Source organism: Anser anser (assembly GCF_964211835.1).
Source record: "Anser anser genome assembly, chromosome: 5".
In the NCBI taxonomy this organism is placed as follows: Eukaryota; Metazoa; Chordata; class Aves; order Anseriformes; family Anatidae; genus Anser; species Anser anser.
The window spans coordinates 39,248,520-39,274,660 of record NC_139725.1 but is presented as its reverse complement, the minus strand read 5'-3'; the positions used below and the strand labels follow the sequence as shown (position 1 = coordinate 39,274,660).

General features: G+C 42.2%; 1 protein-coding gene across 6 annotated transcripts in view; it reads left to right on the top strand.

Moving 5' to 3' along the window:
• BRSK2 (BR serine/threonine kinase 2) overlaps positions 1–26,141 on the top strand; it is a 308,156-nt gene that overhangs the window by 222,117 nt on the left and 59,898 nt on the right. For all 6 annotated transcript variants that reach the window (XM_083838563.1, XM_083838564.1, XM_083838565.1 and 3 more), the window contains 5 exons: positions 51–167; positions 9,195–9,228; positions 10,341–10,409; positions 13,408–13,554; positions 22,262–22,293. In XM_083838563.1, the coding sequence (XP_083694689.1) occupies positions 51–167; positions 9,195–9,228; positions 10,341–10,409; positions 13,408–13,554; positions 22,262–22,293 (399 nt within the window). The remainder of the gene's footprint in view (positions 1–50; positions 168–9,194; positions 9,229–10,340; positions 10,410–13,407; positions 13,555–22,261; positions 22,294–26,141) is intronic.

The following is a 26,141-nucleotide window of genomic DNA, read 5'->3' as shown; positions in this document are numbered from 1 at the left end:
GAAAAGCTGTCAGGGATAATTTAACTCACATTTTAATCCTTTCTTTGCAGCCACAGGGACTTAAAACCAGAAAACCTACTGCTGGATGAAAAGAACAACATCCGGATAGCAGACTTCGGAATGGCATCGCTGCAGGTTGGGGACAGCTTGTTAGAAACCAGTTGTGGGTGAGTGTCTCAGAACATATTGCAAATAATCAGTGATGGATTCCAGACATAAAAGTTGTCAATAACAGGGGGGTTGAGGAAGACCTGCAAGCTCACACTGTGCCTCATTATTTCCTAGGAAGTTAGTAAATTGATAAAATGTATGTAGTGTATAAGTTAGCTAAAAGAAGTGGTTTTTGTTGTTGTTGGGGTTTTTTTTAAGTGTTTTACAGTGAAAAGTAGGCTTCTGTAGATGTCATATGTGGATATAAAAGTCAAAGCTTTCAAGTTTGGACTCATCTGCCTATGCTGGCTTGTTTGCTTTCAGTGGACATATGTTTGGGAAATTAAAGCAGTAGTGGTAGCTGTTTTAAGAAGTGGCTTTAAAAATATTGAGGGGTAGAAAAAAAATGGATCTAAGGGATCTGAAATGGAATTTGTGTGTTGTGTTCAGGCTGCCTGCTTGCAGCTTTTCCTGCTTGTGCTCCACTCTGCTTCATTTCGGCTCACATCCAGGATTGACGGGGAGGCAGCAGAGGGTCCTTTGCAATTACAAGCAGGGCATGAATGCAGATACAAAGGAGGCTGCTTGGAGGAATACTGCAGGGGCAGTATAAAAACACTTCCATGTTAATTTGGTTGCCAGCAGGAGCTTTCTAGGAATGTCCAAGGGAGCCAGCAATAAGCCCAACAGCCAATTGAAGCCCTGGTGCCTCGCTGGGGACAGGGCTAGCTCTTGAGGGGCAATACCCTCTGATCCCCATCACCTCTAGGGACACTGCAGGCACTCATAGGACGACAGCCCCCCTGCAGCCGTGGCCCTATGCCACGTTGGCTGTGCATTGTAATGCTGCAGTGAGCTGTGGCAGGGCAGCAGCTGCATTGAGCTGCTGCAGCCTGGCACCACTACGCCAGCTTTTCGTGGCGTCTGAATTTGTAATAGCTGTGAGCTCAGCAACTGGAGTTGCAGGCAGTACCAGCAGCTTTGCGTCTCCTCTGGTATAGATCTACTCTTCTTGGCCCCTGGCAGTGTAAATTTGATGACTGCAGCCCGTCTCCATCCTCAGCCTGCTACAGTCTGTGTTTTTTCAGTCTGTGCCCTGAGGCTAGGCAATTCGTGGAGCTGTCCTGGTTCCCTGCACAGCGCAGCCACTGCCTCTCAGTCCTGAGCTGTACGGCTCTGCTTTCCAGGTCTTGAATAATGGATTGCAAAATTGTTTGAAGCTGATGATGTGATCGAATGGTGGTTGATGAGAACACTGAGATGCACCCGTTCCTTCCTGTCTGTGTCAAGGCAAGATTTGACCTCTTAACAGCGCAGATGAGAAGCAGGGAGCTATGAGTCTGCACATCTGTTGCTTGCAGCTGCTTTCAAACCTCCCGTCTAGACTAAGAAATGAAGTTCTCACTGCAGTTACCACAAAGACTCTCTACTCTTTAAAGAACATTTTCTCCCTTCCTTCCGTGAAAAAAAAAAAAACAGAAGTATAAAACCCAACCCAGTCTCACATTGCCCTGCAGGATTTTTCAGACTCCCCGGGAACCTCTCGGTAGGGTTCCTGTTCTTGTTAGCAGTGGGCTCTGTCATCCAGGTCTAGAATCTCAAAGGGAGATTTCCTTTCCATAAGCAGTGCTGGAATTCAAGCCTCCATGCTTGAAGCAGAGCCAGCCCCCACGATGCGGCCTTAAAACGCGCTAATAAAGAAATCAATGGAACGGAAGAGACGTGCCTGTAATAAACAGAACACAGCAGCAACACTATGATCTCCTGCCTTGCAGATGCATTTTAAGTGTGGTGCCAATCACTAGGCCTCCATGTGAGCTATTACACCACTTCATTAATTCTCCTGGCATGGAGCCCAGCATGGCTGGTACTGGTGTCTTGTGATCTATCTGGTTTGGGGGGTGAAGGGAGGAAGGAAGGGAGGAGTATATAACAGTGTGCCACACTGTTCACAAAGAAAGGCAATCCCGTTATGACTCCCTTTCCCTTGGAGAGCAGAGTAACCAACCTCAGAGCTTTTTGAGGCAACAATTTCACCTCCCCTTGTAGCTGGTACTTTGAGCCAGCATGAAAAGGAGCAAGACAGACCGAATTGTGGCTGAGATACTGAGCTTTAATGAGATGTTCCTCCATGCACCCAGAAGTTAATTTCCAGAATGGTTTTATCTGTGCTGTGAACACCGATAATGAGATGAAACTGTAACACTTGCATTGACAGTCAGGCAAGGAGTCTCCAGGTATTTCTGTCGGGCAGAGTGGGAGGATCAGCTGGGGTGTAGCAGCATGATGCAAGGAACTTCGTCAGTACAGCAGAGCAGTTACAGTGCAGTCAAAAATCCATTGCTGCCACAAGTGAACTGCTGAGTCCAAAGTTTGGATAGGCTTTAGGTCATCCCAGATCCTCAGCGGGCCTCACCAAGATATTCACGCAGCCTGAGATATGCCAAATGGCAAACCACAGAGTCAGTCTGATGGGAGCTACTCCTTAGATCATTCACCATGGTTTTCTGTAGTATCAATGGCTACCTGGAGAATGTGGTAAAAATTCAGTCCGGTTGTGTTTGTGTAGGAGAGGGAGCTAAGGACAGACTGGCTGTTTCATTGACATCATTTGTCACTGGGAGACTGCAAATCAGGCCATGCTTGTGATGAATCCCCATTACTGGAATCCTGTATTGCACGAATCCTGTGTATACACAGCACAGAGGAACAAGCTGTAGTTTTAAACACGCGTCTTTAGACCTTTGAATGGAAGAGGAGCTGTATGAATAATTCTGCTTACTGCAGAAACTGCACAACAAGGCATTCTCATGGAGAGATGGTCCTTGAAATGCCCAAGTAACAGGACGAGTCTGTGCATCCCTCCAGGAGCAGCTCTGTGAGCAAACAGCAGACTGCAAGGAAGCAGAGAATGTGGTAGGATGCTGCTTCTGTTAGTTCAGAACTTGTCGGCTCTTCCTCCTCTTTACCCTTCCAGGCAGTGACATGCAGAGGCACTCCCCCATCTCTTTTCACAGTGATTCTTCCCAGCATGCTGCCTCGCAATGCTGTGGAATGGTAGATGCTGTCCAATCCCTCCTGACTTGTCACTAGGCAAGAAGAATGAGTGTCTTACGGTTAAACCTCTGGACTGGGACCCAGGTGATCTGAGCTTGATTTCTGTCTTTGCTGCAGGCATTCAGGGTGGTCTTAGACAAGACACATTACCTTTTTGTGCTTCAGTTCTTCATCTGAACGAGTCATTGCAGTGCCCAAGTTGCTCTGAACATAAACTGCAGTCATTTCTAAAGGAGTCTTGGAAAAGTAGGAAGGGTTGGGAAATTCTCTGGGCCTTGTTCTCTTTTCTTGAACAAAGAGGGCTCATTGCTAAACTGAAAGATTGAGGAAAATACTGTTGAGGTACAATTCTTGGGATTTTGTAATGATCCTTCCTAATTCCCCATTGCTCCTTACAGAAAGCTGACAAAGTACATTTTTGCCATCTCCTCACTTCTCTTCATTTCATTTGTGAAACGCCGCGTCCCACTGGAAGGAGATTGCTGCAGGCTGCCAGGAGATGGGAGAACCCCACAGCAGAACTGCTCTCTGTGCTGCCTCCAAATCTCTCTATCCCAAACAAATGAGAGCTAAGACAAAGCCAATATAAAGGTAGCTTGCTGTAGCACCAGACCTGATCTGTAAAGAGGCAGTTGGTACACAGACTGCCACCACTGCTGGCAGGCCCACAATTAACTGGGTGTATGTGCAGCAGTCCCCACATAACAGCGTCTCCGTAGGGAAACCCTGGCCTGATCCAGAAAGCCGTGTGCCTGTGGGAGAACAATGCTGATTATGACCTCTAATTTTACTGAGTGAGAAGAAAGCCGTTGTGCCTGCCGGTGGCATAATGATGGAAGAGAAAACAGCAACTTCCAACACCAGCACCGTGCATTCCTCTGCTCTCAGCTCTCCGTAGCAATTCCCAGCAACACTTTGTAGACCCACCGGCTGTCTGTATACATCAAAAAAGCACCTGTTCTCATTAGAATTGATCATTGGCTCTCTTTGAGCTCAGGGCATTTGGAACATCCAGTGCGCTGTGTGTTTGTTAAAAATGTTAACAGATTTCATCTAGCTCCTGGTTCCCGTACACCTTGTATTTGGCGGATCACCACACCTGTGATGAGATTAGTTCAGAAGGGTGGTGTGGTACTCAGCTGCCGTACACCTCAGTGTCCAAGCACCGCTTCTGATTTTAATGATAAGGCATGATGCTGCACATATTCTTTCCAATTTATATAGTTGTGTATACAAATGTGTGCATGTTATCTAAAACATATGCAAGTGTCCTGCATCCAGATACTGCTAGTGTTGCAAATTTAGGCTCTTAAACTTGGAAAATGCCAGAATTAGCAATTTTTACCCCATCTCACCAAGAGCTTCCATTACCAGCACTCCATTTCCATCTCCTTCTCTGTTTTCCACTCCATTCTTAGCAAATTCTGCCAGTCATTTCTGCTCCATATTTGGTCCCATGTCCCAGATCCTTTACTCTTTTGCTAAATTCCAGCTCTAGTTTCCCCTACTTCATTGTCTCAGTCTGTTGCTCTCAGTCCCAGATCTAACTCCTGTTATTTTTGCACTCAGCTGGGTATCAGTTTTAGATAAAAAGTTTGGTCTGGGAAGTGTTGCCAGTGCTGGTTGAATTTTCATCCTGATGCTCTGGAAAATTTCCATCAGTAAATGCAAACTGTGCTTTTCTAGTGGTTATGTTTGAATACATTTTTCCAGAGAATGTGAACAAATCATTAAGTTTTCCCTTTACATTTGAGGATGCTAGAAATTTTCCTTTTTTTATGGGAGAAAACATATTTAATTTAAATTAGATTTAAATAGTGGAAATGTTTTGGCTTGTACACAGCACACATGCATACACAAACATGAAACCAGTGTGAGGCAGACAACCGGCAGAGAAAATCTCAGAGACGTTAAATTGATGGTAAGCCATAAGCAATTTAAAATGAGGATTATGAAGGGAAATATCAGACAACTTTATTAATAAAGAATAATATTGGCCTTGCCTATAATACATCCCAAGGTATGTTAAAAGAGTTTTAATTCTGCAAAATAAAGCACTGAGATAAGATATGCTACTCTTTAAGTTGTCCGTATAAAATTAACTTGGCCCCAGAACATTCATGCACATTAGAATATGGCCTTTAATTACAAGCTTGTACAGTTCTTTTTCAGCAAATCTTTGTCTCATTTGGTGTTTTGATGATGGTGTGTTGTTTTGTTTTTGTTTTAACAGCTATTTAATATTTGATTTTTCCTCATCATTCATTTTATGGATCTATTTATAATTTCTGCTCACCACATTGAAGCCTTGCTATGAATGCTAGGTAGGATTTTCATCTCAGTCTTAAATTTACAAATATTCACTATACTGAAAATTGGGGAACCTGCAGATTGAGATTAGTTGTAAATGTCTTGGTTTAAGGTGCCTTTTTGTGTGCCTTCACAGATGGATTCCTGGAGAGGGTCAGAGAGTTTGATTCTCCAGTAAGCCAACCAGATGGATCTATCCCAAAGTTGTCCTTCATGGCACCAAGCAACCAAGCTTTAGCAATTCTTAGCTTTTGAATATTGAATTTTGCCATCTTTGTGCCCTTTTAATAAAATGGTCTGTTTCAGTTTTTCAATTAAGATCTCTTAAAGGATCCAAGTCTTAACAATTTGAACTCATATATTAATTAATGAACTGATTTGCAAATTCCCAGAAAGTCTACTTACACTTGGGGAGTAAACAGCTGTAAGATGGCTTGGCTGAGGGCTAGATGCTGAGTTTTCTCATATAGAGCTCAATGTCTGAATTGAAGATGTAATTGCAAAACAGCACTCAACCTTAACCACAGCTCGCACTTTAATTACAGCCCTACCTACAGCTACTGCCTTCACTGCAGCCCTAACTACCTGCTGCTCCTGGAACCGTTTCTTCCCTGCATTACTTTCCTGTGTGATCTGTGGCTGTTACTTTCTCCACTCAGGATGTTCTAGCATGCAACCTTCTGAAGAACTCCTGAAGAGCTTATCTATTTTGCTGCTCCTCTGGTGTTCCCCTTCATCTCAGCCCTTTGCTACCCAGAACAGGGGGAAAGTACAGGCAGCCTTTTGCACTAACAAGTGGCTTCTGTTTCTGAAAGCCGGCTTGGAAATACTGAATAACATGGAGGTAGAAGGGACTCTAGCATCTGAGCAACAGCAAAACCAGCCAGACACAGGAGGACTTCATTGCGTCCACTTTATCAAGGTATCTTCATGCATAGGAAAACAGAGAGAGTGAGACTTCTTCCTTTCTGAAGAAACACTGCCTCTAGCTGTGAGGTCTGAAGAATGGCAGTCAGAGAAGCATTTCTTGTTCCCCAAATCGTATCTGCTTAAGTCATGGATCCAAAGGCCCCAACATGGACACTCATCTTTGATGGGACCTGGGAACTGTCAGGAAGTGCAGTAGATGACTTGTCACTCTGTAGAGTAAGGTCATACAGAACACCTCTCCCTGTGCTTCCTGATCAACCCACTGCTTCACTGGAAAAGCAGTTGCTGCAGAAGCCATACACAGGCAGGCAGTCTGTGTGTGCACAGTGCAGGTCTCTTTTACCTGTGTAAGGAAACAGTAGGTCAGAACTGCTTGCACAAGTCAGACGCACATCACATCTGCACTGAAGATACGGCACTGGTTGTCTCAGATCTGCTGTAGGATCACCGTATCTTGCTATGCACAGATCAGAAATGACTTTTCTATTTTTTCAGGTGAGATTCAGGATAGATGCACCAAGGATATATCCATTTCTCTCTGCATGCATGACCCTTGTTTAAGGTTGTCCTGGATGTCACCAATGCACTCTGGCTTATTTCCTCTGGTCAAAGTCCCACGTAAATGCTTTGCTAAGGGCTCCCAAGATCTTTTAAGATTCTTGTGTCCAAGAGTCACAGCTGTGAATGACCGCTCAGAGAGCCCTTCCTGCCCCAGGCAGGCTAGACGGGGAAAATCAACATCACCCTTGAAATAAACACTGCCAGCATCGGAGCTTTTCTGCAGCAGTACCCGCAGGCAGCAACTGCTTCTTGATCTTGCTGAGCGATATACTTATTTGTTATCAAGGGCAGATTGTGGCTTTTGCTGCACAGAGATGTAGCTGAAAGACGAGGAGATGGCCTAGGGGAAAAGGCAGGGAATGTCGCTCTGACACACATATATTGAATAATTAGCGATAAGAGCCAAAGAAATATTCATGACTCCGTAGAAAGATAAATAGATTTTTGATTAAATTTGAGTTTTCTCTTTAAAGCAGTTGAAGTTGCTCTGTGATTGGCAGCATGGAAATGAGTTTTCTACGGATTCTGGCTGGCCAGAGGATCCCGTTTAGAGCTGTTTGCCAAGATAATGCTGCAGATATCTAGCTAGTGCGTGCTGGCAAGAATTCAGAGTGGCTATGCCAGAAACCTCTGCTCTCTGGGCAGTTGCAGTGCAGCTGTTGAATGATCGAATCAATCCAACTTGTTGAAAGGATTTATTATAGCTTTTTCTCTGCCCATTTTCCTAAACTTTAGTCGAATTTCACTGGTGTCTTAAAATATACCTGGCAGGTTCCACTGCACTCCAGGAGACATCAGGGAAGTAAAATGCTTTAAGCGCATTTGTTAGAGAGACTCATAAATGGGCACCTACCCATCTTGGGGTCTTCACAACACCTACATTTTTCTTTTCAAGGGTGTTTGCACAGAAAGCTGTCAAGATGGTTGTATCCTGCAGCATTTGTAATTAAGGATTCTGAAATATGTCTTTGTTGGAGTCATCAGTATACAAATAAAAACTCAGAAGCACTTTGCAAATTGAGATAATGACTCATCCAGCACACCCCAGGTGGCATGTCCACCTAAACAGTATTGTGCTGAAGGATGCTGTGCTATGGGTTCTGTTCCTATAACTCTCTTTGCCACAATATTTTTGTTCAAGTTTATATCACATTACCACCTTCCTTACACCTCCCATCCTACCCTATGTTTGCTGCCCTGTTGAAGCAGGCTTATGCTAATCATAGAACCAGAGAAGGTGAACCTATGATAAGGTTCACAGAGCTGTGCTTCTGTTTTGCTCATTACTTTGTGAGACAGGTATTGCCCAGCCATGGTTGTGTTTGTCACAAGAAACAAATGCACAAATGAAGACAGGCTCAGGGACTGCTGGGAGGTGTCAGTATAAACAATAGTGAGATTGGCACGCAGGTCTCAGGCAGTTTGCATCCCTTTTTCTTGTCAAGTTACTTTAATGAAGGCTATAAAAATAAATAGCCCTGGCTATAATCTTTAGGAATTAAAATGATTACCTGGCAAGTTGAAGTAATTAACTATTCTCAGCCAGGAATCAAGGCAGAGATATATGTGTAGAAGGATGCAACAAGAATATATTAACTCACTGGGTAATAGTACTGCTGTCTATCCTTTTTATTGTTGTTGTTTGGTTGTTTTGGTTGTGTTTTTTTTTTTTTTAAGGAAAAAAAATGCATGTTGAAACCATGTATTGGCAGCTGTAATGACCGCTGGAGTAATTGAGAGCAGTCTTAGCAGAAGAAATGCAAGAAAATGTTTGGGGATGCATGTGTTTGTTCTGAAAACATTGTTATGTTTGTTTGTTTGTTTGTTTTCCTAAAAGGCTTTCCAATGCATGTCTTCCTTCTAGTTAGATACATGGTCAAGTAAAAGCACATGGTTAGAAGGCTGGAATTTTGTATAATCGCAGAATATGCCTGGTCTTCTCTTCCTTTCTAGCTTTTAAGAAATTCGTAGTAGGGCCACAGAATTTTGCATTATGCTAGCTGACCGTTTTCAGAGTTTGTCTTACAAAGGTATTCTCATTAAGGTAAGGAAAGAAAGTGCTGGCTTTGCACACTTGCTTTCTGTATAAGCAAGCCAATCCTGATTCTGTTAAGCAAAATGGAAATGCAAATAATTCATAAATACCAGACTGTTGCATGCTCATTCAACTGTATTTTGTGTTTCAGATCACCACATTATGCCTGCCCTGAAGTTATCCGGGTAAGATGATTAAAATCAGTGTACCTGTATTTTAAAGTGTAACTCATTGCGTATGTGCTGATAGACCCTCCCTACAAGAAATCTGTCCACAGCAGACAGCATGGGAAGGGAGACAGCGAATGTAACTGTGGTTGTGGTTGTTTGGCTCAGCTCTGAATCAAGCCACATCAACCGTGGGAGGGAAATGATCCCATGTTGTTCTCACAGTACCCTTTGTGCCATGTGTTCAGACAGAAAAGCAGTAGCCTCAGTTAACTTGATCTTTCCACCCAAGGAGTGCAGTCCCCTATGTTCTGCCTTCCCTGATGTAGCTATCATTTCAGCAGAACTGGGGTTGGCTGTCAGTGATGTTGGTTTCTTTTATGTGATATAAACTATCCTTTCCCCCTACTCTTCCTTTGTCCTTTTAAAATAAGTACCCCAGATTTCAGTGGGCAAGATTCACCCTGTAGCCCCCTGTAGGCACTGGAAGGATGCTATAAGGCCTCCCCGGAGCCTTTTCTCCTCCACGCTGAACAACCCCAGCTCCCTCAGCCTGTCTCCATAGGAGAGGTAGGGCCCTCTGAGGATCCTTGTGGCCTCCTCTGGACTCACTCCAACAGGTCCATGTCCTTCTTATGCTGGGGAGCTGAATCCAGAACTAGAGAGGTCTCAGGAAAGAAGCCTATCACCCTTTTGGAGCATATCATTAATATAAAGCCAAACAAAAAGTGTACAGAGGACACTGTCCAACCAATACCTGAGTTCACAAATAATGTGACTGGTGATGAGCTCCCTGAAGAACCAAGGAAGAGAACACCTTCTTGATGTCTTTAATGCACCTCTGACTCTGTTTAAGTGCCAGTTCTAAAATTGTTCCAGTCATCAGCCATTCCTGCCTTGCTCCCCACTTCTGACCCTGTTCTTGCAGAACCCAAATAAGACTGTAAACTGATGTTCATAAAATTCAATTAATGGGCTGTGCTGTGGCCTTCTAGTTGGGAAGGCCACCTTGGGAAGCAGGTGGCTGAACCAAAGTGTGGGATTTCCCATTCTCCTCTCTCGTGTTCTTCAAGGGTAATTAATTCATTTACTAGTGAGCACTCTTTTGAACCTGTGTCGTTGCTGTGCAGGGAGAAAAATACGATGGAAGGAAAGCAGACGTCTGGAGCTGTGGAGTCATTTTATTTGCGTTGCTAGTGGTGAGTCATCTTCCTTGCTCTATCCTTTAAAAAGAAAAGAAAAATCCCAAAATGCTGCTGTATTTAATGGTGATTCTATTGACATCATGTACAGATTGTCGTTTTTTTTAGTTCCCCTATTTTTGTATCTCTCGGTTGCATCCTTTCCTCTTAGTTCTACATCAGTCCCAAAGGAAAAGCATGAAGAATATTTCACTGCTTCTTTGAAATGCGGCTGCTCTGCACGGGAGAGCATAGACAAGTGCTGAAGTCTTGCCTCCATAAATGTTCTTTGCTGTGTTGTAATATTGCAGCCCTTTGAAAAGCCCCATTCAAAGCACACTGATTTTTTTTTACCCAAAAGAATGCACAGGGTTACAACTCCAGGACACAGAGAATGTCAAATAAGTTGCCCTTCACAGGATTAAAACATGGCTGGGTTTGGGAAGCATTTGTTTTTTTCTGCTGTATGTATATATGCATTTCAGTAGGTATATGCATACATTAACTGCAGTCCTTTGTCAAGAGAAGATTTAAGTGCAACAATTTTGTTTCATGCAAGTATTGAGCTACGTTTTTATTTGGTTCACTTGAGAATATAAAACTAAGCCAGTAGTACAACATTTAAATTAGTTCCCATCTGGCTCAGATGTAATACTTTCCTTAGTATTCAAAATGTAGTATCTTGTAACTTAGCCGTCTTTCGATCAAAGTTTCAATTCTCTGCAGAATTTATTCTGATTTGCAGTGTAATGTAACACTCCCAAACATACAATAATTGGATGTCCAGCTGAAAGCAGATAGGCTTGGCATATTATCAATTTCCATGGTTAAGTGTAGGAAAATACAGATATAAGTTCATGTAAGTATGACATTACTACATGCAGAATTAATAGTATATGTGAGAATAGATTTAATGTGCATTAGTTTTTTTGTAATAGTGGGAACGATCATCTACAATTACAAAAATAACAACCCTGAAGCCAAATTTTGATGTCCTTTTATGATTATTAGTAAACCTAGTTACTAATTCTTCACTTAAATGTTTTATTTTGACAAAAGCATTTGTTCAGTGAAAATAAAAATTTCTGCCAGGGTTAGATTCTGTTCATAATTTTGGCTTAAAATACTTGAAAATTAGAAAGGATTTTTGTTTCAGAAATTATACTGGTAATTTTTAAAAATAGTTAGAATCAAGATATCGTGAAATAATCTCAGTATGATGCTTTAATTCACCTTAACAAATTTTGTTCTTTTTTCTTTTTTGGTTATTAAAATTTTCTGATATTTCTAATTTTAAAATTTATTAACGTGATGTTGCAAGGGAAGAGTTTTAACTGTCTCACTAAGTATCCCCTGTTCATCTCTTGCTCTTGAGCAACTATTTGCATGGGTGACAAAGCAGAGGTATAAAATGAGCTCTTAATATGACTTACTGAGTTTGTAAGAAAAGACAAGAGAAGGTGGCAAGATGGCTAGGACTTGTGGGAGTGGCCTTTTCCTTTTCAGGTGGATTCTCTGTCAAGATTTGGTGTCTGTCTGTTGCTGGGAAGCATCTTCATCTGTTCCTACATATATACATGAGCCTGCAAAATGACTGAAATAAGTCTATTATTGACAGAGAGTGCAGAGCTCTCCAGTTAATTATGTCAGGAGAAACCCTGCAAAAAGTCTCAAGCTGTAATAGCAGGTGGTAGTAATAAAAGAGCTGTAGTTGTTACCTTCAGGAAATGCCACAAAGCAGCCTTGCTGTCTTCATCGTGGATTAAATTGTGTTAGCCAAAGTACTGAACTATCAGAATTGATTTTCCTGTGAGTCTGGAATGGTTAGGAGAAAAGCAGGTAACTCAGGAGGTTGGTTGCAGAAGACAGGGAGGCTCTTTCTTCATGGCTGCTTGAATGAACAAACAAAAGTAAATAGTGCCCAGTAGCTGTTGCCGTCAGGTGGGCTTTCTGAGGCTTCTGTAAATGGAGCTGTTGGTCTCACTAAACCAGACACAGGCCTCCTTATACAGATGCAATACTCGCTGTAGTAAGAGCAGTGCCAGCACTGACAACTGAAAGCTTCATTATCACAGCAGCTGACAGCTTGCAACTTCCTACAAACCTTCCTGGAAATCGAAGAAGCTCAGCACCTACCAGAATTAGTCAGTGAAAGAGGGAAGTGAGAACATCCAGGAAGGTGCAGACTTGCTATAAGAGGATATTGGCTTCAGTCGGTGGAGTTATCCTAAAGATTTCAACTTCTTTTTTCCTTTTTGTCCTTGCAGCAAGGATAGGCCTTTTGCTGCTTTTTGTGACAAGCTGATGATCTATTCAAAATGTAATTCCAGCTAAAAAAACTCAAGCCATTCATGTAAGTGAGCTACAGTAGGGAAGCAATAGGAACTGATGACCTGACCACAGCATGGGAACTGCATGAAGTGTATTAACCAGGGAGAACGTCTGCTGCTTCCAAAAGGCTAAAGTTGGTTAGGGTTTCTTTCAGCTGTGTCATTCCACTGCTCCGTCAGAAAGAGGATGTTCTTTGCTGAAAGTCTCTCAAATGCTGTTCACCTCCTTTCCAATGTCTGCAATAAATGTGTCTCGGGAAGATTAAAAATAAGGAGACGATAAACATTGCTGCAGTGAAAGTACGCCCAGGAGGAATACCAGCAGATCAAAAGCTTGAGCTGAATTTAAGTGAATCCATGCATCTTTGCTGAATTTGCCTGGAAAGGCAATTTCATATTTTGTATTATGCTTTATACTGGTAGTCATTTTCTAATTAAAGGTTAAAAAAAATATATACTGTGTCCTCAGTTTTTTTCCTGCATTGGAGAAAACACAGCAGCACTAAGAAATTATTTATTTTCAGTGGATAAAAAGACTGTTTCACTTATTATAATACTTCATTATGAGCTGATTTTCTCTTTTCCTTTCTTTCATGATGTTTATCTTGGCTTTTCTCCTTTTGCCCTTTCCAACTAACTCCCTTGCCCTCCTCTCTCCTATCCCCAACTCTGTCACATCCCTGCAGGGTGCCCTGCCGTTCGATGACGACAACTTGAGGCAGCTGTTGGAGAAGGTGAAACGTGGAGTGTTCCACATGCCACATTTTATCCCTCCGGACTGTCAGAACCTCTTGCGGGGGATGATTGAAGTGGATGCCTCGAAACGTCTCACGGTAGGAAGGCATTTGCTGCAAGCCATGTGGCCAAGGCTTCACTGGTCACTTCGTTGCAGTTGCGGGTGTATAATTAAGGAAACTTGTTGATTTGCTGCCAGTCCTGTGTGTTTCCTCCTGAACCAAGGATGAGTGGAGTTAGTGGAGTCTGGGGAAGAAGTTTGATGCCTTCTCTTTTAAATGATGGGGCCAGATTACCTTTGTGTTGCTTCTCTAGCTTCATAATTCTCCCTCATATGCCACAGTGGGCATTTAGACTAACTCCTTCATGATGTCAACACAGTGCTACTGACCCATTAGCACATTTTGGAGTCCACCTGGGTAGTCTGGCTCTCCTGGTAGGTGCACCAGTTTGTCAGGGATGTGATGTAATTGTTTGAAGGTCAAAACTGCTAGGACAGTTCTTTGAAGCTTTGCTATTAAGCAGAGTACGTTTTTTTTCACATTTCTAACAAAAGTGTGGCTTCTCGCTTCATGCCACACAGCTGCATTGTATTCTATCCTGCATGTGCTCTGCATTATCCTGTGGCAGCATTCAGAGTGGGTACCTTCTAGTTCGCTATTCCATGTCGTGCCCTGTGGTCCTGAGCACGATTAGACCTGCAGTGTTGAGCTCCTGGCATTTGGCATTGAATCATTGAATCTTTGCATCTCAGATACATCCCGTCACTACAACAGAGAGCCTGCAAGGGTGAGCACTGTGTAGTGATTGTATCCTTCATTAACACTGTGGTAATGTTTTGGGGAATTAAAAAAAATTAGCAATTAAAATCGTTTTGGAAAGTAAGATTGCCTGCTTGTCAGTGGAGGCTTCTGCCTTTATGGGTACATTGCCCTTGTAAATCCTATTGTCAGGCTCTGGTGATGATTTTATGCAGATTTACTAAGCTCACAGATTCTGAGTGGGAGTATGTATAAAGAAATGTAAATTTAAAACTCCTCCTGGTTCTTCAGTCTGCTAAAATATTTATAAATAAACTCTCAGATCAGTGCTTGGCCTCTCTGCTGAGATTGCTAACAACAGCATCAGTCTCCACCAGCTGTGATGGTGCTTTTGGGATGCACACACCTGTCTGCTAAGAAGTGAACTGAAGCTCCCTTCTCAACTCTCTTAAGAATAGTACCTGGCAGCTGCAGCCAGGTTTTTATTTCGTTCCTTACGAAACCAGGTCATGCACGGGTGACGTAGGTAGAAAGTTCTTTATGGTATTACGGGTATCCTTACCTCTGCAAACACAGTAACCATCACGTTGCAGTATGGGAGTAGCACTGATAGAAAAATAAATACATATGTTAGGCACTTCAAAAGCCCTTTTTCATTATATTTTTAAAGAAAGTGAGAAAACAATATTTTTTCAAGTATTTTTATGCGAAGAATTCTCCAGAGGCTAGGGCTGTACCCTGAGACGTGAGACAGGTGTTTTTTGTGACTGAGAAAGTCACTAAGTCCTTCTCTATCTCAGTTTCCTTTCCATGAGGTGAATGTAACAGTATTCCCTGCCTCACAAACTGGATAGAGCAAGGCAATAAGGCAGCAAGGGGTGGGTAGACGAGCCCCTGAATGACGAGCATACTGCCTTTGCTTCCCAGATACATACATTGCTGCTCTTGCTCCGGAAACCAGCATGATGCAGAACAGATGAGATGTTCTTATTTTTCTCTGAAAGATCTTAGTGCAGATGGCTTGAGTATGCCAGTGAGCAGATCATCAGACATTAGATCTTCTTCAAATTGTTATGATTTAATTTTGTTATAGAACAATCCAATTTCTTAGTATTGCCTGAAGGTTTTGAATTATGCGATACAACAGAAACTGTACACACACAAGAGAGAAAAACGTTAAAGTAAATCAAGGTCCCATAGTGATCTCCCCCTTTTCTTGATCAAAAAGAAGCTCTTATTTCCTTAGGGAGAAAGAAAACAGATCAGTTACGGACAAGCACTAACCAGTAGATTGTGAATAAGAATTTGAAATAAAATATCTTTAGGAGCTGAGAGATGAGAGGAAAAAAGGATTGGTCTTTGTTACTAGCTGCAGTCTTATTTTCATTATTTTAGGGTCTTGGTTTGCTGTCCCTGCTGCTGTCACACTTCCCTTTCTATGCTGTTAGCGTTGTGGTTGCTTAGAGCGCCAGGCAGAAGGGAGCTCTTTGTTTACTGCACAGGAGCTGGGAATTTATTTCCAGGAGAGATCTGAATTCTGTTTCAGCTGCGTCCTCTGAAGAAAGGATATAAGTATGGGTTTATTTGGAAGCCTCTATTCCTGGAAAATTTCTCACTTGAATCAATTTGATGTTTATATAAAGATGTGAGCAAAATTGTGGCCTGGGTACTATAAGGACAGATGTAGTTGTTACCATTAGTGATTGTTCGTTCAGTATCTTACTAGTGAATTCAGCAGAAAAATATAGTGAATGTAAGGTCACTAGATTTTTTTCTTCTATTTTTCCTTTCCTCTCTCTGCTTTGTATCTTCTTTTTTTTTTGATTTATATCTTTTTTTCCTTTTCCTCCAACTGCATTTCCCTCCCTGCAGTAATTGCCATTTCACAGCACACCCACACCTTCCCCAGTCCATCTGTTAAAATGATCAACAAAAACAGAACTAGTATTCACATTCAACTGTCATCATTCGGCTTCAGTGGTAGAGCTTGAGACAATTAATGGAGAGGAGAGTACTCGGAATTATTGTTGCTGGCCCTTTCCTGCCTTCAGAAATTGGCATTACTTTTCAGTGTATATGATTCATTTATGGAAAGAAGAGTTCATTATTTCTTAGTGGAATAATCTTCATGCTCACCATGTGTTATGTAACCTGAAGAACAGACAGTGGGATGTGCCTGACCACACTCCTTTACTGGGCTTGATTACCATACTTTGAGTACAAACATACTTTGAGTAAAAGAATCCATGTTTTTCTTTCAGTAGGCTGCAAAAGGAGATCCTAGCTTCTGGGCGTGGTATTTCTGACCACCTGTATTCAGGAAAGATTAAATCAAACTGGCAGTGGTGTAAAGGATGAATACTAAGGTGGTCAGAACTGGAGAGAGCTTGTCTGAATAACAGTCTAAAAGAGCTCGACTTAGTGTACCCAGGTGATGTGTGAGAGAGGATGCACTAGTCATCCTCATATGCATTAGAGGTAATTACCAAGGAGAGGTTTATTTAAACTAAAGGAAGATACTGTCACAAAAACACATGTATGTCAAATAGCCTGATGTGAAAGTAGGCTGGAAATTGGAAAACGCATTTTAGCTGTATCAGTGGGGTTCTGGGACAGCTTTCTAGTAGAAGTAGTATCAGGAGGGCAAAGTGAACTAGTTTTCAGTTAGATAAGGTTTATGGAAGAAAATGAGTGCTCTCAGTGCCTGCAGTATTGCAGGATACAGTTCCTTTCGATTATGTGCACTTTGGAAAGTGAATGTTTTCTCCTTGGATGTTTTCAATGATTCAGCATCTTTACAGTGGAGAATTACAGTTCCTGTGGTAGAATCCATTTGCATTCTCCACTGATGTTTTCTTCTGCAGAAACACAAAGGCAAAGAGGGGAGAGTAAGGAGCTTTTGGTCCACTCTCCTGTTAAAGATGGGTGAGCATTGTCAAAACTGTGTATGTGTAGTAAGTTGGATCAGAGCAGATCAGTTATTGCAGAATAAGCTATTATGATAAAACTGTTACTGTTCCCAGTGCTGACATTTTATTCCAGAATAAAATGACTTAACTTGCATTGAGTGTCCACATAGATGTTAAGTCTGAAATACTAGCCAAGTTAAATTACCCAAATTTTCAGAATCTCTTCTCTGATGTTCCTTTTTTTTTTTCCTGGGGTCTAATGCGTGCTAATGATGACGTTATCTCTATTGCTTGGAGCACAGAATCTAAAGAATGTTAAAAAAACAACTGAGGGAAAACTTATCTTGCTTCCTTCATTTTTCTAGAAGGTCTTTTGGTAAGGTGCCTATCACATCATTCAGATTATCTCACTTCACCACCTGTAGAATGGAGGTAATTGTCCAGTTGATGTATTTTAGGCAGTATGCTTTTGGCTGCCAAAGGCCTATTCCTACAATGTGCACTTAGCACAGTGATGCCTTGCCCTTGTCAAGGTCCCTAGAGGCTGCTATCGTATGGCTGCTACTACTGACAAAGATAATAGTTCTACCACTGCTGTTTGTGCTCAGCTTGAATCCTTTGGTCAGGAAAAGCCTGTATCTTGACATCATACAGCAGGTTTAAAGCCCAGACTAGAGGATCTTCTAACTGAACAACAAGGATCTGAAGTGTAGATTGATTTAGTGCACAGATGGGTTTGAGACTGTTCACTTTCTGGACAGGGAAGTTTGGAAACTGACATGAGTTCAAGCCCAGAAGCCCTCATCCATATCTACAGACTTCGAGAAAGTTTTTCATCAGGTCAGAACTTTTTAGCTTGGCAACCACTCTGCTGAGATCGGTGCTGAGGATGTAGACAGCACTGTCTTGTTTTCCATCTGCCTGTCTGTCTCCATCTGTTGTTCCCGGTCTTAGAATTCAGACGTAAGCTCCTTGGGGGAGGAGACCTCCTTTTCTGATTAATTTATACAGCTCTTTATCACAGTGGATCTATGAGTGTGGCTCCTAAATGCTACTTCAGTATACAAGGTTAATATATATTGGAAGTATTTTAAGTAAAACCATGATAAAGGAATTCCCTTTCTCCTTCCATCACAGCATTTTAGTTTGCAGAAGTCTGTCCTCTGACTGTGCATGTGCAATGGATCTGAGCATGTTTTGTTGTTTTAGAGATGGCATCATGAGGCAATTGCCTGCGGAGGCTAGGAGATATTAGGAAGCAGCATTTTAACAACTTCCATAAAATGGCATTAAATTTGGCAAACTCATGTGCAAACAGCAAGAAGAACCCTCTGGGGAGGGCTGTTAAATGCCTTCGTCACTTAAATGCATTTAAACATTGTGTTTAAATGAAGGCAGGAGGAGTGAGATTAGCTCTCACTGTGTATCTCCTTCCCCTGCACTGCATAGTAAAAAGCATACAGACTTCTCCTTGTCAAAACCAATCGCCCTCCCATAACCCTTCTGTCACTTTAATGCAGATGAAAAGCAACAAAGCATTAATTAATTACCTTTAAAAAAGCAATGAAGATGTTGGCAGCGGCAAGTACACTTGTAATAACATTTCAATGCAATTACATTTGAATCAGAATAGAAATTGGTTTTGTAGAGTACTTTCTGTATCTGGGATATCCCTGAGTACTTCACAGCAATGATTTTGATGTGGATGGAACTGCAGATGTGTAGGTAAACAGCAGCCATTGTTGTTCCCACATGAGAGCTCTCATACACCTTCAGATATATATCATGGTGCTATGGGACTTCTCTTTCAGAAAAACGCTATATGGGATAATTAGCTTGGAGGAGATTGATCAGCAGGATGGACAGAAGGGATTTCTCTTTCATATCTTCTCCGAAGGAGCCCAAGGGTTCCGTGACTAAGACATGAACTGGTGACCCTCCTTTCTTCCCCCTCTCTGACTTAAAGAACAAAGTGCTGTTTTCTGCCTATCGCAGGCACAAAAGAAAAATGTGACCCAGAGAGACAGAAAATGCAAGAGAAGAAGCAAGCATGAAAGAGACATGGACATTGCTTAGCTGCATCATCTGCATCTTGTCTGAAATCATTAATGTCTCTAATCCTCCATGTGGTGTATAGGAAATAGAGTAGATATGCATCTCAGGCTCTTTTCAGTGGTGCCCAGTGCCAGGACCAGAGACAGTGGGCACAAACTGGAACACAAGAGGTTCCATCTGAACACAGGAAGCTGCTCTTTACTATTCAGTGACAGAGCCCTGGCACACGTTGCTAAAGAGTGCTTGTGGAGTCTCCCTCCTCGGAGATCTTCAAAAGCCTCCTGGATATGGTAGATAGACCTCATGTCTGGGTGTCCCTGCTTGAGCAAGGGTTGGACCAGATGACCTCCAGAGGTCCCTTCCCACCTCAACCATTCGTTAATCTCATAGGGTGGTTTTACCAAACAAAGGAGGCACAGTCCTTAGCAGATCCTCATAGTAGTGTGCACTTGATAACTAAAAATGTTACAGGCCTGTCCTGTGGAAGATGTACAAAACAGACTCTTCTAATAGGCTCTGTACCTCGGCTTGCACAGAGCAAGAGGAAGAGAGCTGCATCTCCAGTCTGTTAGGGGAACATACATAGATATGTACCTTATCTCCTTAAATTAAGCTGCTCAGGGGAGACGGCAGTGTGTCATGAATACTCCACCTGTCTCTTAGTAGTGCAGGAGTGAAAGGACTGCCTGATACGGGGGAGCTGTGATGATGGGGGCTCCCTGTGGCAGAGCTGTGGCCCACAGACTGGGGTTCTGTGTCATATAATGCAATGCCAGTATGAGCAGTAATAATTAAAAAAAAAAAAACACGTGGCCCTGTGGTCTCTTCAGTCCAACTACCAGAGTTCCTGTGACTGGAAATAACGTGACATCAGGATGCAGGTTTCACCTTCTGTCATGGTTTCCTGAGCTTTCCTTGTTTCTTTGTTTTTGATACAAGTCCTGTCTCACTTTTAAAATTATCTCATATAGAGCTGATCTGAGATTGTCTGGGCTTCCCAGTGTGGTGTTACCCAGTTGGGCAGCTGAACTCCACCATAACTGTTCTCTCACTCCCCCTCCTCAAAGGGGAAGCAGGAGAAAATGCGATGAAATGGAAAAAAAAACGGGGGCTCAAAGGTTGAGATGAGGACAGGGAGATCACTCAACAATTATAATCACAGGCAAAACAGACTCAATGTAGGGAGATTACTATAATTTATTGCCTATTCGTCAGGAGCAAACTGCTCCAGCATGGGTCCCCCACGGGCAGCAGCTCCCCCCAGGCCCCCTGCTCCTGCGTGGGCTCCTCTCCACGGGCTGCAGCTCCGGCCTGGGGCCTGCTCCTGCGGGGGCTCTCCATGGGCCGCAGCCTCCTCCAGGCCACATCCACCTGCTCCACCGGGGGCTCCTCCACGGGCTGCAGTGTGGAGATCTGCTCCGTTTGGGACCCATGGGCTGCAGGGGGACAGCCTGCTCCACCAGGGGCCTCTCCACAGGCCGCAGGGGAACTGCTGCTGCCTGCCTGGAGCACCTCCTGCCCTCCTGCTGCACTCACCTCAGGGGCTGCAGGACTGGTTCTCACCCCTCTCTCCTAGCTGCAGTTGTGCAGCAGTTTTTTTCCCTTTCTTAGATCTGCTCTCACTGAGGGACAAACGACATTGCTCATGGCTGGGCTCTGGCCAGCGGCAGGTCCCTTTGGAGCAGGTGGAGCTGGCTCTTATCTAACATGGGGCAGCTGCTGGGCTCTGCTCACAGAAGCCACCCCTGCAGCCCCCTGCTACCAAAACCTTGCCATGTAAACCCCATACATTCAGGCAAGGAGCTGTTGTCCCATAGCACAGAGGCCTCTGATTCACTCCTCTCTGTGATGAACACTTACTTTCTATCTGTGAGATTTTGTTGTTTGTCCATTCCTTTTTTTTTTTTTTTCTTTTTCGCTCTCTGATTCTGGAATTGAAGTGGAAAGTAATAGGAGCAGGACAGCTGTCTCCGTTCTTCCTGACCAGTTTAATGGGCCTGCGATTTCATTGTGTAGCTGTTAGCACTTGAGTTTTTTTCCAGCTCTCCCCTGCCTCTCAGTTGCGTGTTGCACAAACACAAGCTTGTGTGCAGTGAGAGTGCACATTGCTCTGCACGTACAAAGGCGGTTTGTAACGGGAAATACAAGAAATATTGTTCTCATAATGAATAATCCCTGAGTATCTATGAAAAGTGCTTTTCTATTGTGATGATGCTTCAAAAAAACAGGATTAGAAGGTTCTGCTGTAAGTATATAATGTTAACAGTTTGTTCTCCCTGCTGTTGGGGTTTCTCTTGGAAAAAAGATGTTATTTTTTTCCCCTCTGCTCATGGGAATTGTGGTCATCATGTAACATTTGCTGGTATATGCCTTCCATGGGTGGACAAAGCCACTGTTGAGCTTTGGTCAGTCCTTCATTACATAGTAAAATGTTCACATGTGAAGCAGAAAAAATGGAAGCAAAATAAATTTGCAGTCTGGGGTTCAGCTGCTGGAACAATAAATAGTATCTTTTTGACATAGAACCTAATTCCACTTGGTCTTCAGATTTTAATGATAAACCTGACACTAATCAAGCATGCGTCCTGACAGAAGATCATGTCACATGTCCACATTTTATTTTGTTCATGTACATTGTCTATTTCAACCTGTTTCTGTTTCGTTCTCTCTCTCTTTCCAAAATAAAAACCAGAAATGAACTTTTGCTGTAAACTGTCAGTCATTGTGCACATACTGATAGGAGCAGTTTGTTAGCTTCAGTTGTATTTTCAAGGGGAATGGCTTAGGAAGGGAAGAACTTAAATGGCCAAAACACTTGCCGGTGAAGCCTCGTCCTTGCACATTTTCCTGGGATTTGCTCCTGAGTTGTTCCATTGTCCAGAGTAATATTCTCATATACAGTGGGGTGGGTGAGGATGAACATGCTCTTTATGCAGTAAAAAGTTCCTGTTGTTCGCACAGATCCAGCTCTGGAATAGTGGATTTAGTCCTCACTACAAGCAAGCCTTGAATAAGGATGTCTTATGGAGTTACCTTTTTTGTTTTACAGAGTTAATTCCTTGTTTTCTTTTTCTTTGCAGCTAGAACATATTCAGAAACACATATGGTATATGTAAGTAACACTTTTTGAATTCACTTTTGCATGCATTCAGTATTAATCATGTTATGGGGGCTGGTATTCTCGTGATCTATGACAAGAGAGATTGGAGTTTGAAAGCAGCTTTCACACAGGTGGAGAAAGGGGCAGAGGATGGGAAGGCATCTAATGTGTTGGGTTTTTTTACCCTCTGCTGCTAGTATAATTTCATCTCTATAGATTCAAGCTAGGAAATATGTATGCAGTGACTAACAGTTGTCTGAAATAAAACATTTAGTCCACCAACTTGTTGTGTTAAAAAGATATCTGCAAGTCATCACCACTGAAAAAACCCACAACCTAACAGCCGTATTTGGTTTGCTCTTCAAGTGCTCCAGAGAATCCCTTGTAATACCTTCTTGACAAGAAAGCTTTTGCTTGTTCCTTCTTGGCATCTTGGCTTTCCAAGTAGAAACAAAAATTATTATATTGATAAGTAAGCACCTGTGAACAAGAGATTTTCTGTCTCATAATCCCTACTGCTTCACAGCAAGCTAAGAGGCTGCTTCTGACCTTGTAACCTGTTGATGTGAGAGTAGTTCTGTGACTTGATTAAAAGCAGCAGTCTTGACAGTGAAACAGGAGGTCTGTGATAAAAGTACATGCCTGTTGAGTGGTTTGGGTGTAAGGAAGATTGATAGCTTTTAAAAGTGACCTTGCACTCTGTGTAGCCCTAATAGTATTTAAAGAAACCTAAGTAAATAACATTTTTTGTTTGTACTCACGATAACCCAATCAAACTAAGGAGAATACTTCGCAGATATTAAATAAGGAAATTATGCTTTGATACTTGCTTCTGGGGGTCAGCGTTCCTACACACTCCCTGGGTGGGTGATAAGAAAAGTCCTGCCTTCATAATCCTTCTCTCATTGCTCTTGGGAAATATTTGAGGATGATATGAACTGATATTTAAGCCTGTCACCAGGAAGAAAAAACACCTTTGTTTTGATTTGTTTTGTTTTCTCTAAATCTATCTTATGGGCACTGTTCACTTGCTGGCTTCACTGACTTCAGTAGGACCCAAGGGCATTCAACAGTTTGTAGAATAACATGTTTTGTTCTTAGTTCACCTGAAATGGTGGTAGCACTCTGCCTGTGGCTTTTTCATGCGCTCTACAGTTACCGGCTGACATGGCACCTTTTAAAATCAGAGAAGGACTTGAGTCTTGTTTGCTACAGGTTTGTTTTTTTTCAGCTCTGATGGATAAATGTAAGAGAAATTGAGGGGGAAAATCTCTAGTTGTAAATCTGAAGTAGCCCTCCTGTAAAATCGCACTAGAAATTCCAGAAGTAAATTCTGGTTCTGTAAGACTGGACAGCTGATCCCCTTTGTTTCTTTATGGAGTAAGATCAGCTGAATTCAGTTTCTCTGTGCTTGAATCAGAAGTGGAATAGGAAATAAAATTAAATGTCATTGATCACTTCTATTATTACTGTAACCATCCTCAAGATTTTAACCTGGAAGTTTTCGCCTCAGAGGGTTATTGTCCCCGGCTCACGTGCACAATTAGGCAGGTGTTATTTCATGACTTTATTCTAGATTTTAAATATGAAGATTTTTTTCTTTGCAGACATAAGCGTTAGAACGTTTTCATGCACTTCTTGATGAAGGTCAGATTCTGTGATGACTGGCACAGTGAACAGGTTTTTAGCTTGACGGAAATGGCATCTGAGGCCATTCTCATAAGTATAAGCTGAGTTTTGCAAAAGCAAGTGCCTCCTACACTCCTGCTATAGTCAATAAAGAGAGAGAAAGGCTCCTCCAGAAATCTGTTCAGATTGCCTAAAACAAAGTTTCTGCTCAAAATAGCTTTTTAAAGCTATATTTTTAAGGCTCTCTCTCTCTCATTCTCTACTGGCCATGGATTGACCTAAGGAGGTTAACCTCCTTTGGCTAAATTTAGTCTGTGAATAACCTTACCACCTCCAAAACTCTACTGCTTTCATCTGGTAATGTTTCACAGCCTCTTTGCATTCATTTTGCCTGGAAATACTGATGCTGACAGAGAAGGAGTGGTTACAAGTGTTTGCACACTGTAGCTGTTTTGCTCACATCTTTCATTTTCTCCTTATTTCACTTAACACTACTGTCCCATGTTAAATCTTTATTCTTTGTCATATATAAGTTGCTGACCTGAAGGTTGTTCTCAGAACCCAATAAGTCATTTCACTTAATTCTTCAAATAAATATTCAGGATTTTGTAAAACTGGGGAAAAGGTTTAATTGCAGTCTCAGCGGACAGAGAAGGAGGTCTTGAAAGTTGAAATCATGATTCACAAGCCTATAAAAAAGAAAAACCAAGGAGAAACCTTTCATCACCAACCTCCAGTTCTTCTTACTCTCCCACCCAAATTAATTCAGTGAGTTTTTTTAAGCCTTTTTAATTTAATTCATTTATTTTTACTTCAAGCACAGGTTATCTTCAATCAGCAAATAAACAGCAGATGTTTTCACCTCTTTGTACTAAAGCAAGATGGCAAATAAATTTAGCTATTATGGTAAATGCATACTTCAGTAACACTGAATTATTGCCCTAATTGTGGAGGTACCAAATTTACTAAAATCAGAAGAAGAATGGTATCAGTGCTGCTTCACTTTGCTCTGATGTAAATGTGCATCTCAGTGAGATTCACAAGGAAATTTCATGGAGAGACTGAAAAAGTCCGCCCTGTTCTGGAATCACATCCATTGTATGCACCATTCCTCACAAAAGAGGCAGGGTTTAAAAGCAGTAATTACATTCATGCAGGCCTTTAAAAAATATACGTGATTTGCAGTATTCATTGGGTGACATTGTTTGATGTCTATGTGGGTTGAAATGCAACAAATTTGTCACTCTCTACCAGACTGAGAAGGGAACAGGCAATACAGGCATGCCAATCACAGCACAGACCGGTGATTTTCATTTCCCAAAGCACTGAATGCATTGCCAAATGATGAGGCACCTCTTGCAGATTTTTCTGGTACCTGATGAGGAGGTATGAATATTCCTGCCTATGTCTGAGGCTGACCAGGTGCCGGGCATAAGGAAAAGCCACTTTTCACTGCACAGAAGATACCAAGTTGTGCTCTCTAGAAATGGCACCCAAGCTGATAGCTGTAAAAGATGCTTGCAGGTGATATTCTGCTTTAGGCTAGGGCAACAAGTAGGAAACCCAAAATTTCTGGGAATTTTCCAAAACAATAATTTCTTCTTAGTCTCTTAAATTACCTTAAGGACCTCTGTTTTTAATGTAATAAATTATTAATGAAGTCTGTTCCTTCTAAAAATGAACTCCAGATCATTAAAAACAAAATCTCAGCTGCTGTCCGAAGGTCCATCCTGCAAGAATTTATCTTAATGACAATATCATCAGTGGCTTTAATAGCCAAGGTTATGGTCTAGTCTTTGCTTATTACCTGCTGGGAGCTAAATCTTGACACACTTTGACTAATAACCAGCTTTAAGAGTAGCTACCTCCTAAAGACAGGGCACTCATGGAGTAAGATATTTCTTTAGTTGGACAAGATTTCCAAATTTAGCCATTAGATTCAGGACCATGTTGTCATTGCACAAGACATAGAGACTTCTGTGAGACTCCAAGGAGGCATCAGCCCCATAAACAACAAATGCAGCCTGGACCCGATAGTCACACATTGACATCACATAAAGGAAAGGGAAGACCTCACCTGAAGAATTTGAAAGCCTCAAGGTCACACAGAGCTTCCACTGAGAAATAGCGAAGGGCCCGGATAGACAGTTTCTCCAACCAAAACACCACCACCACCAAACCCACCTCTTTAGGTGGATAGAGTTGACCTAGGTTGCTCCTTTCCCAGCTAA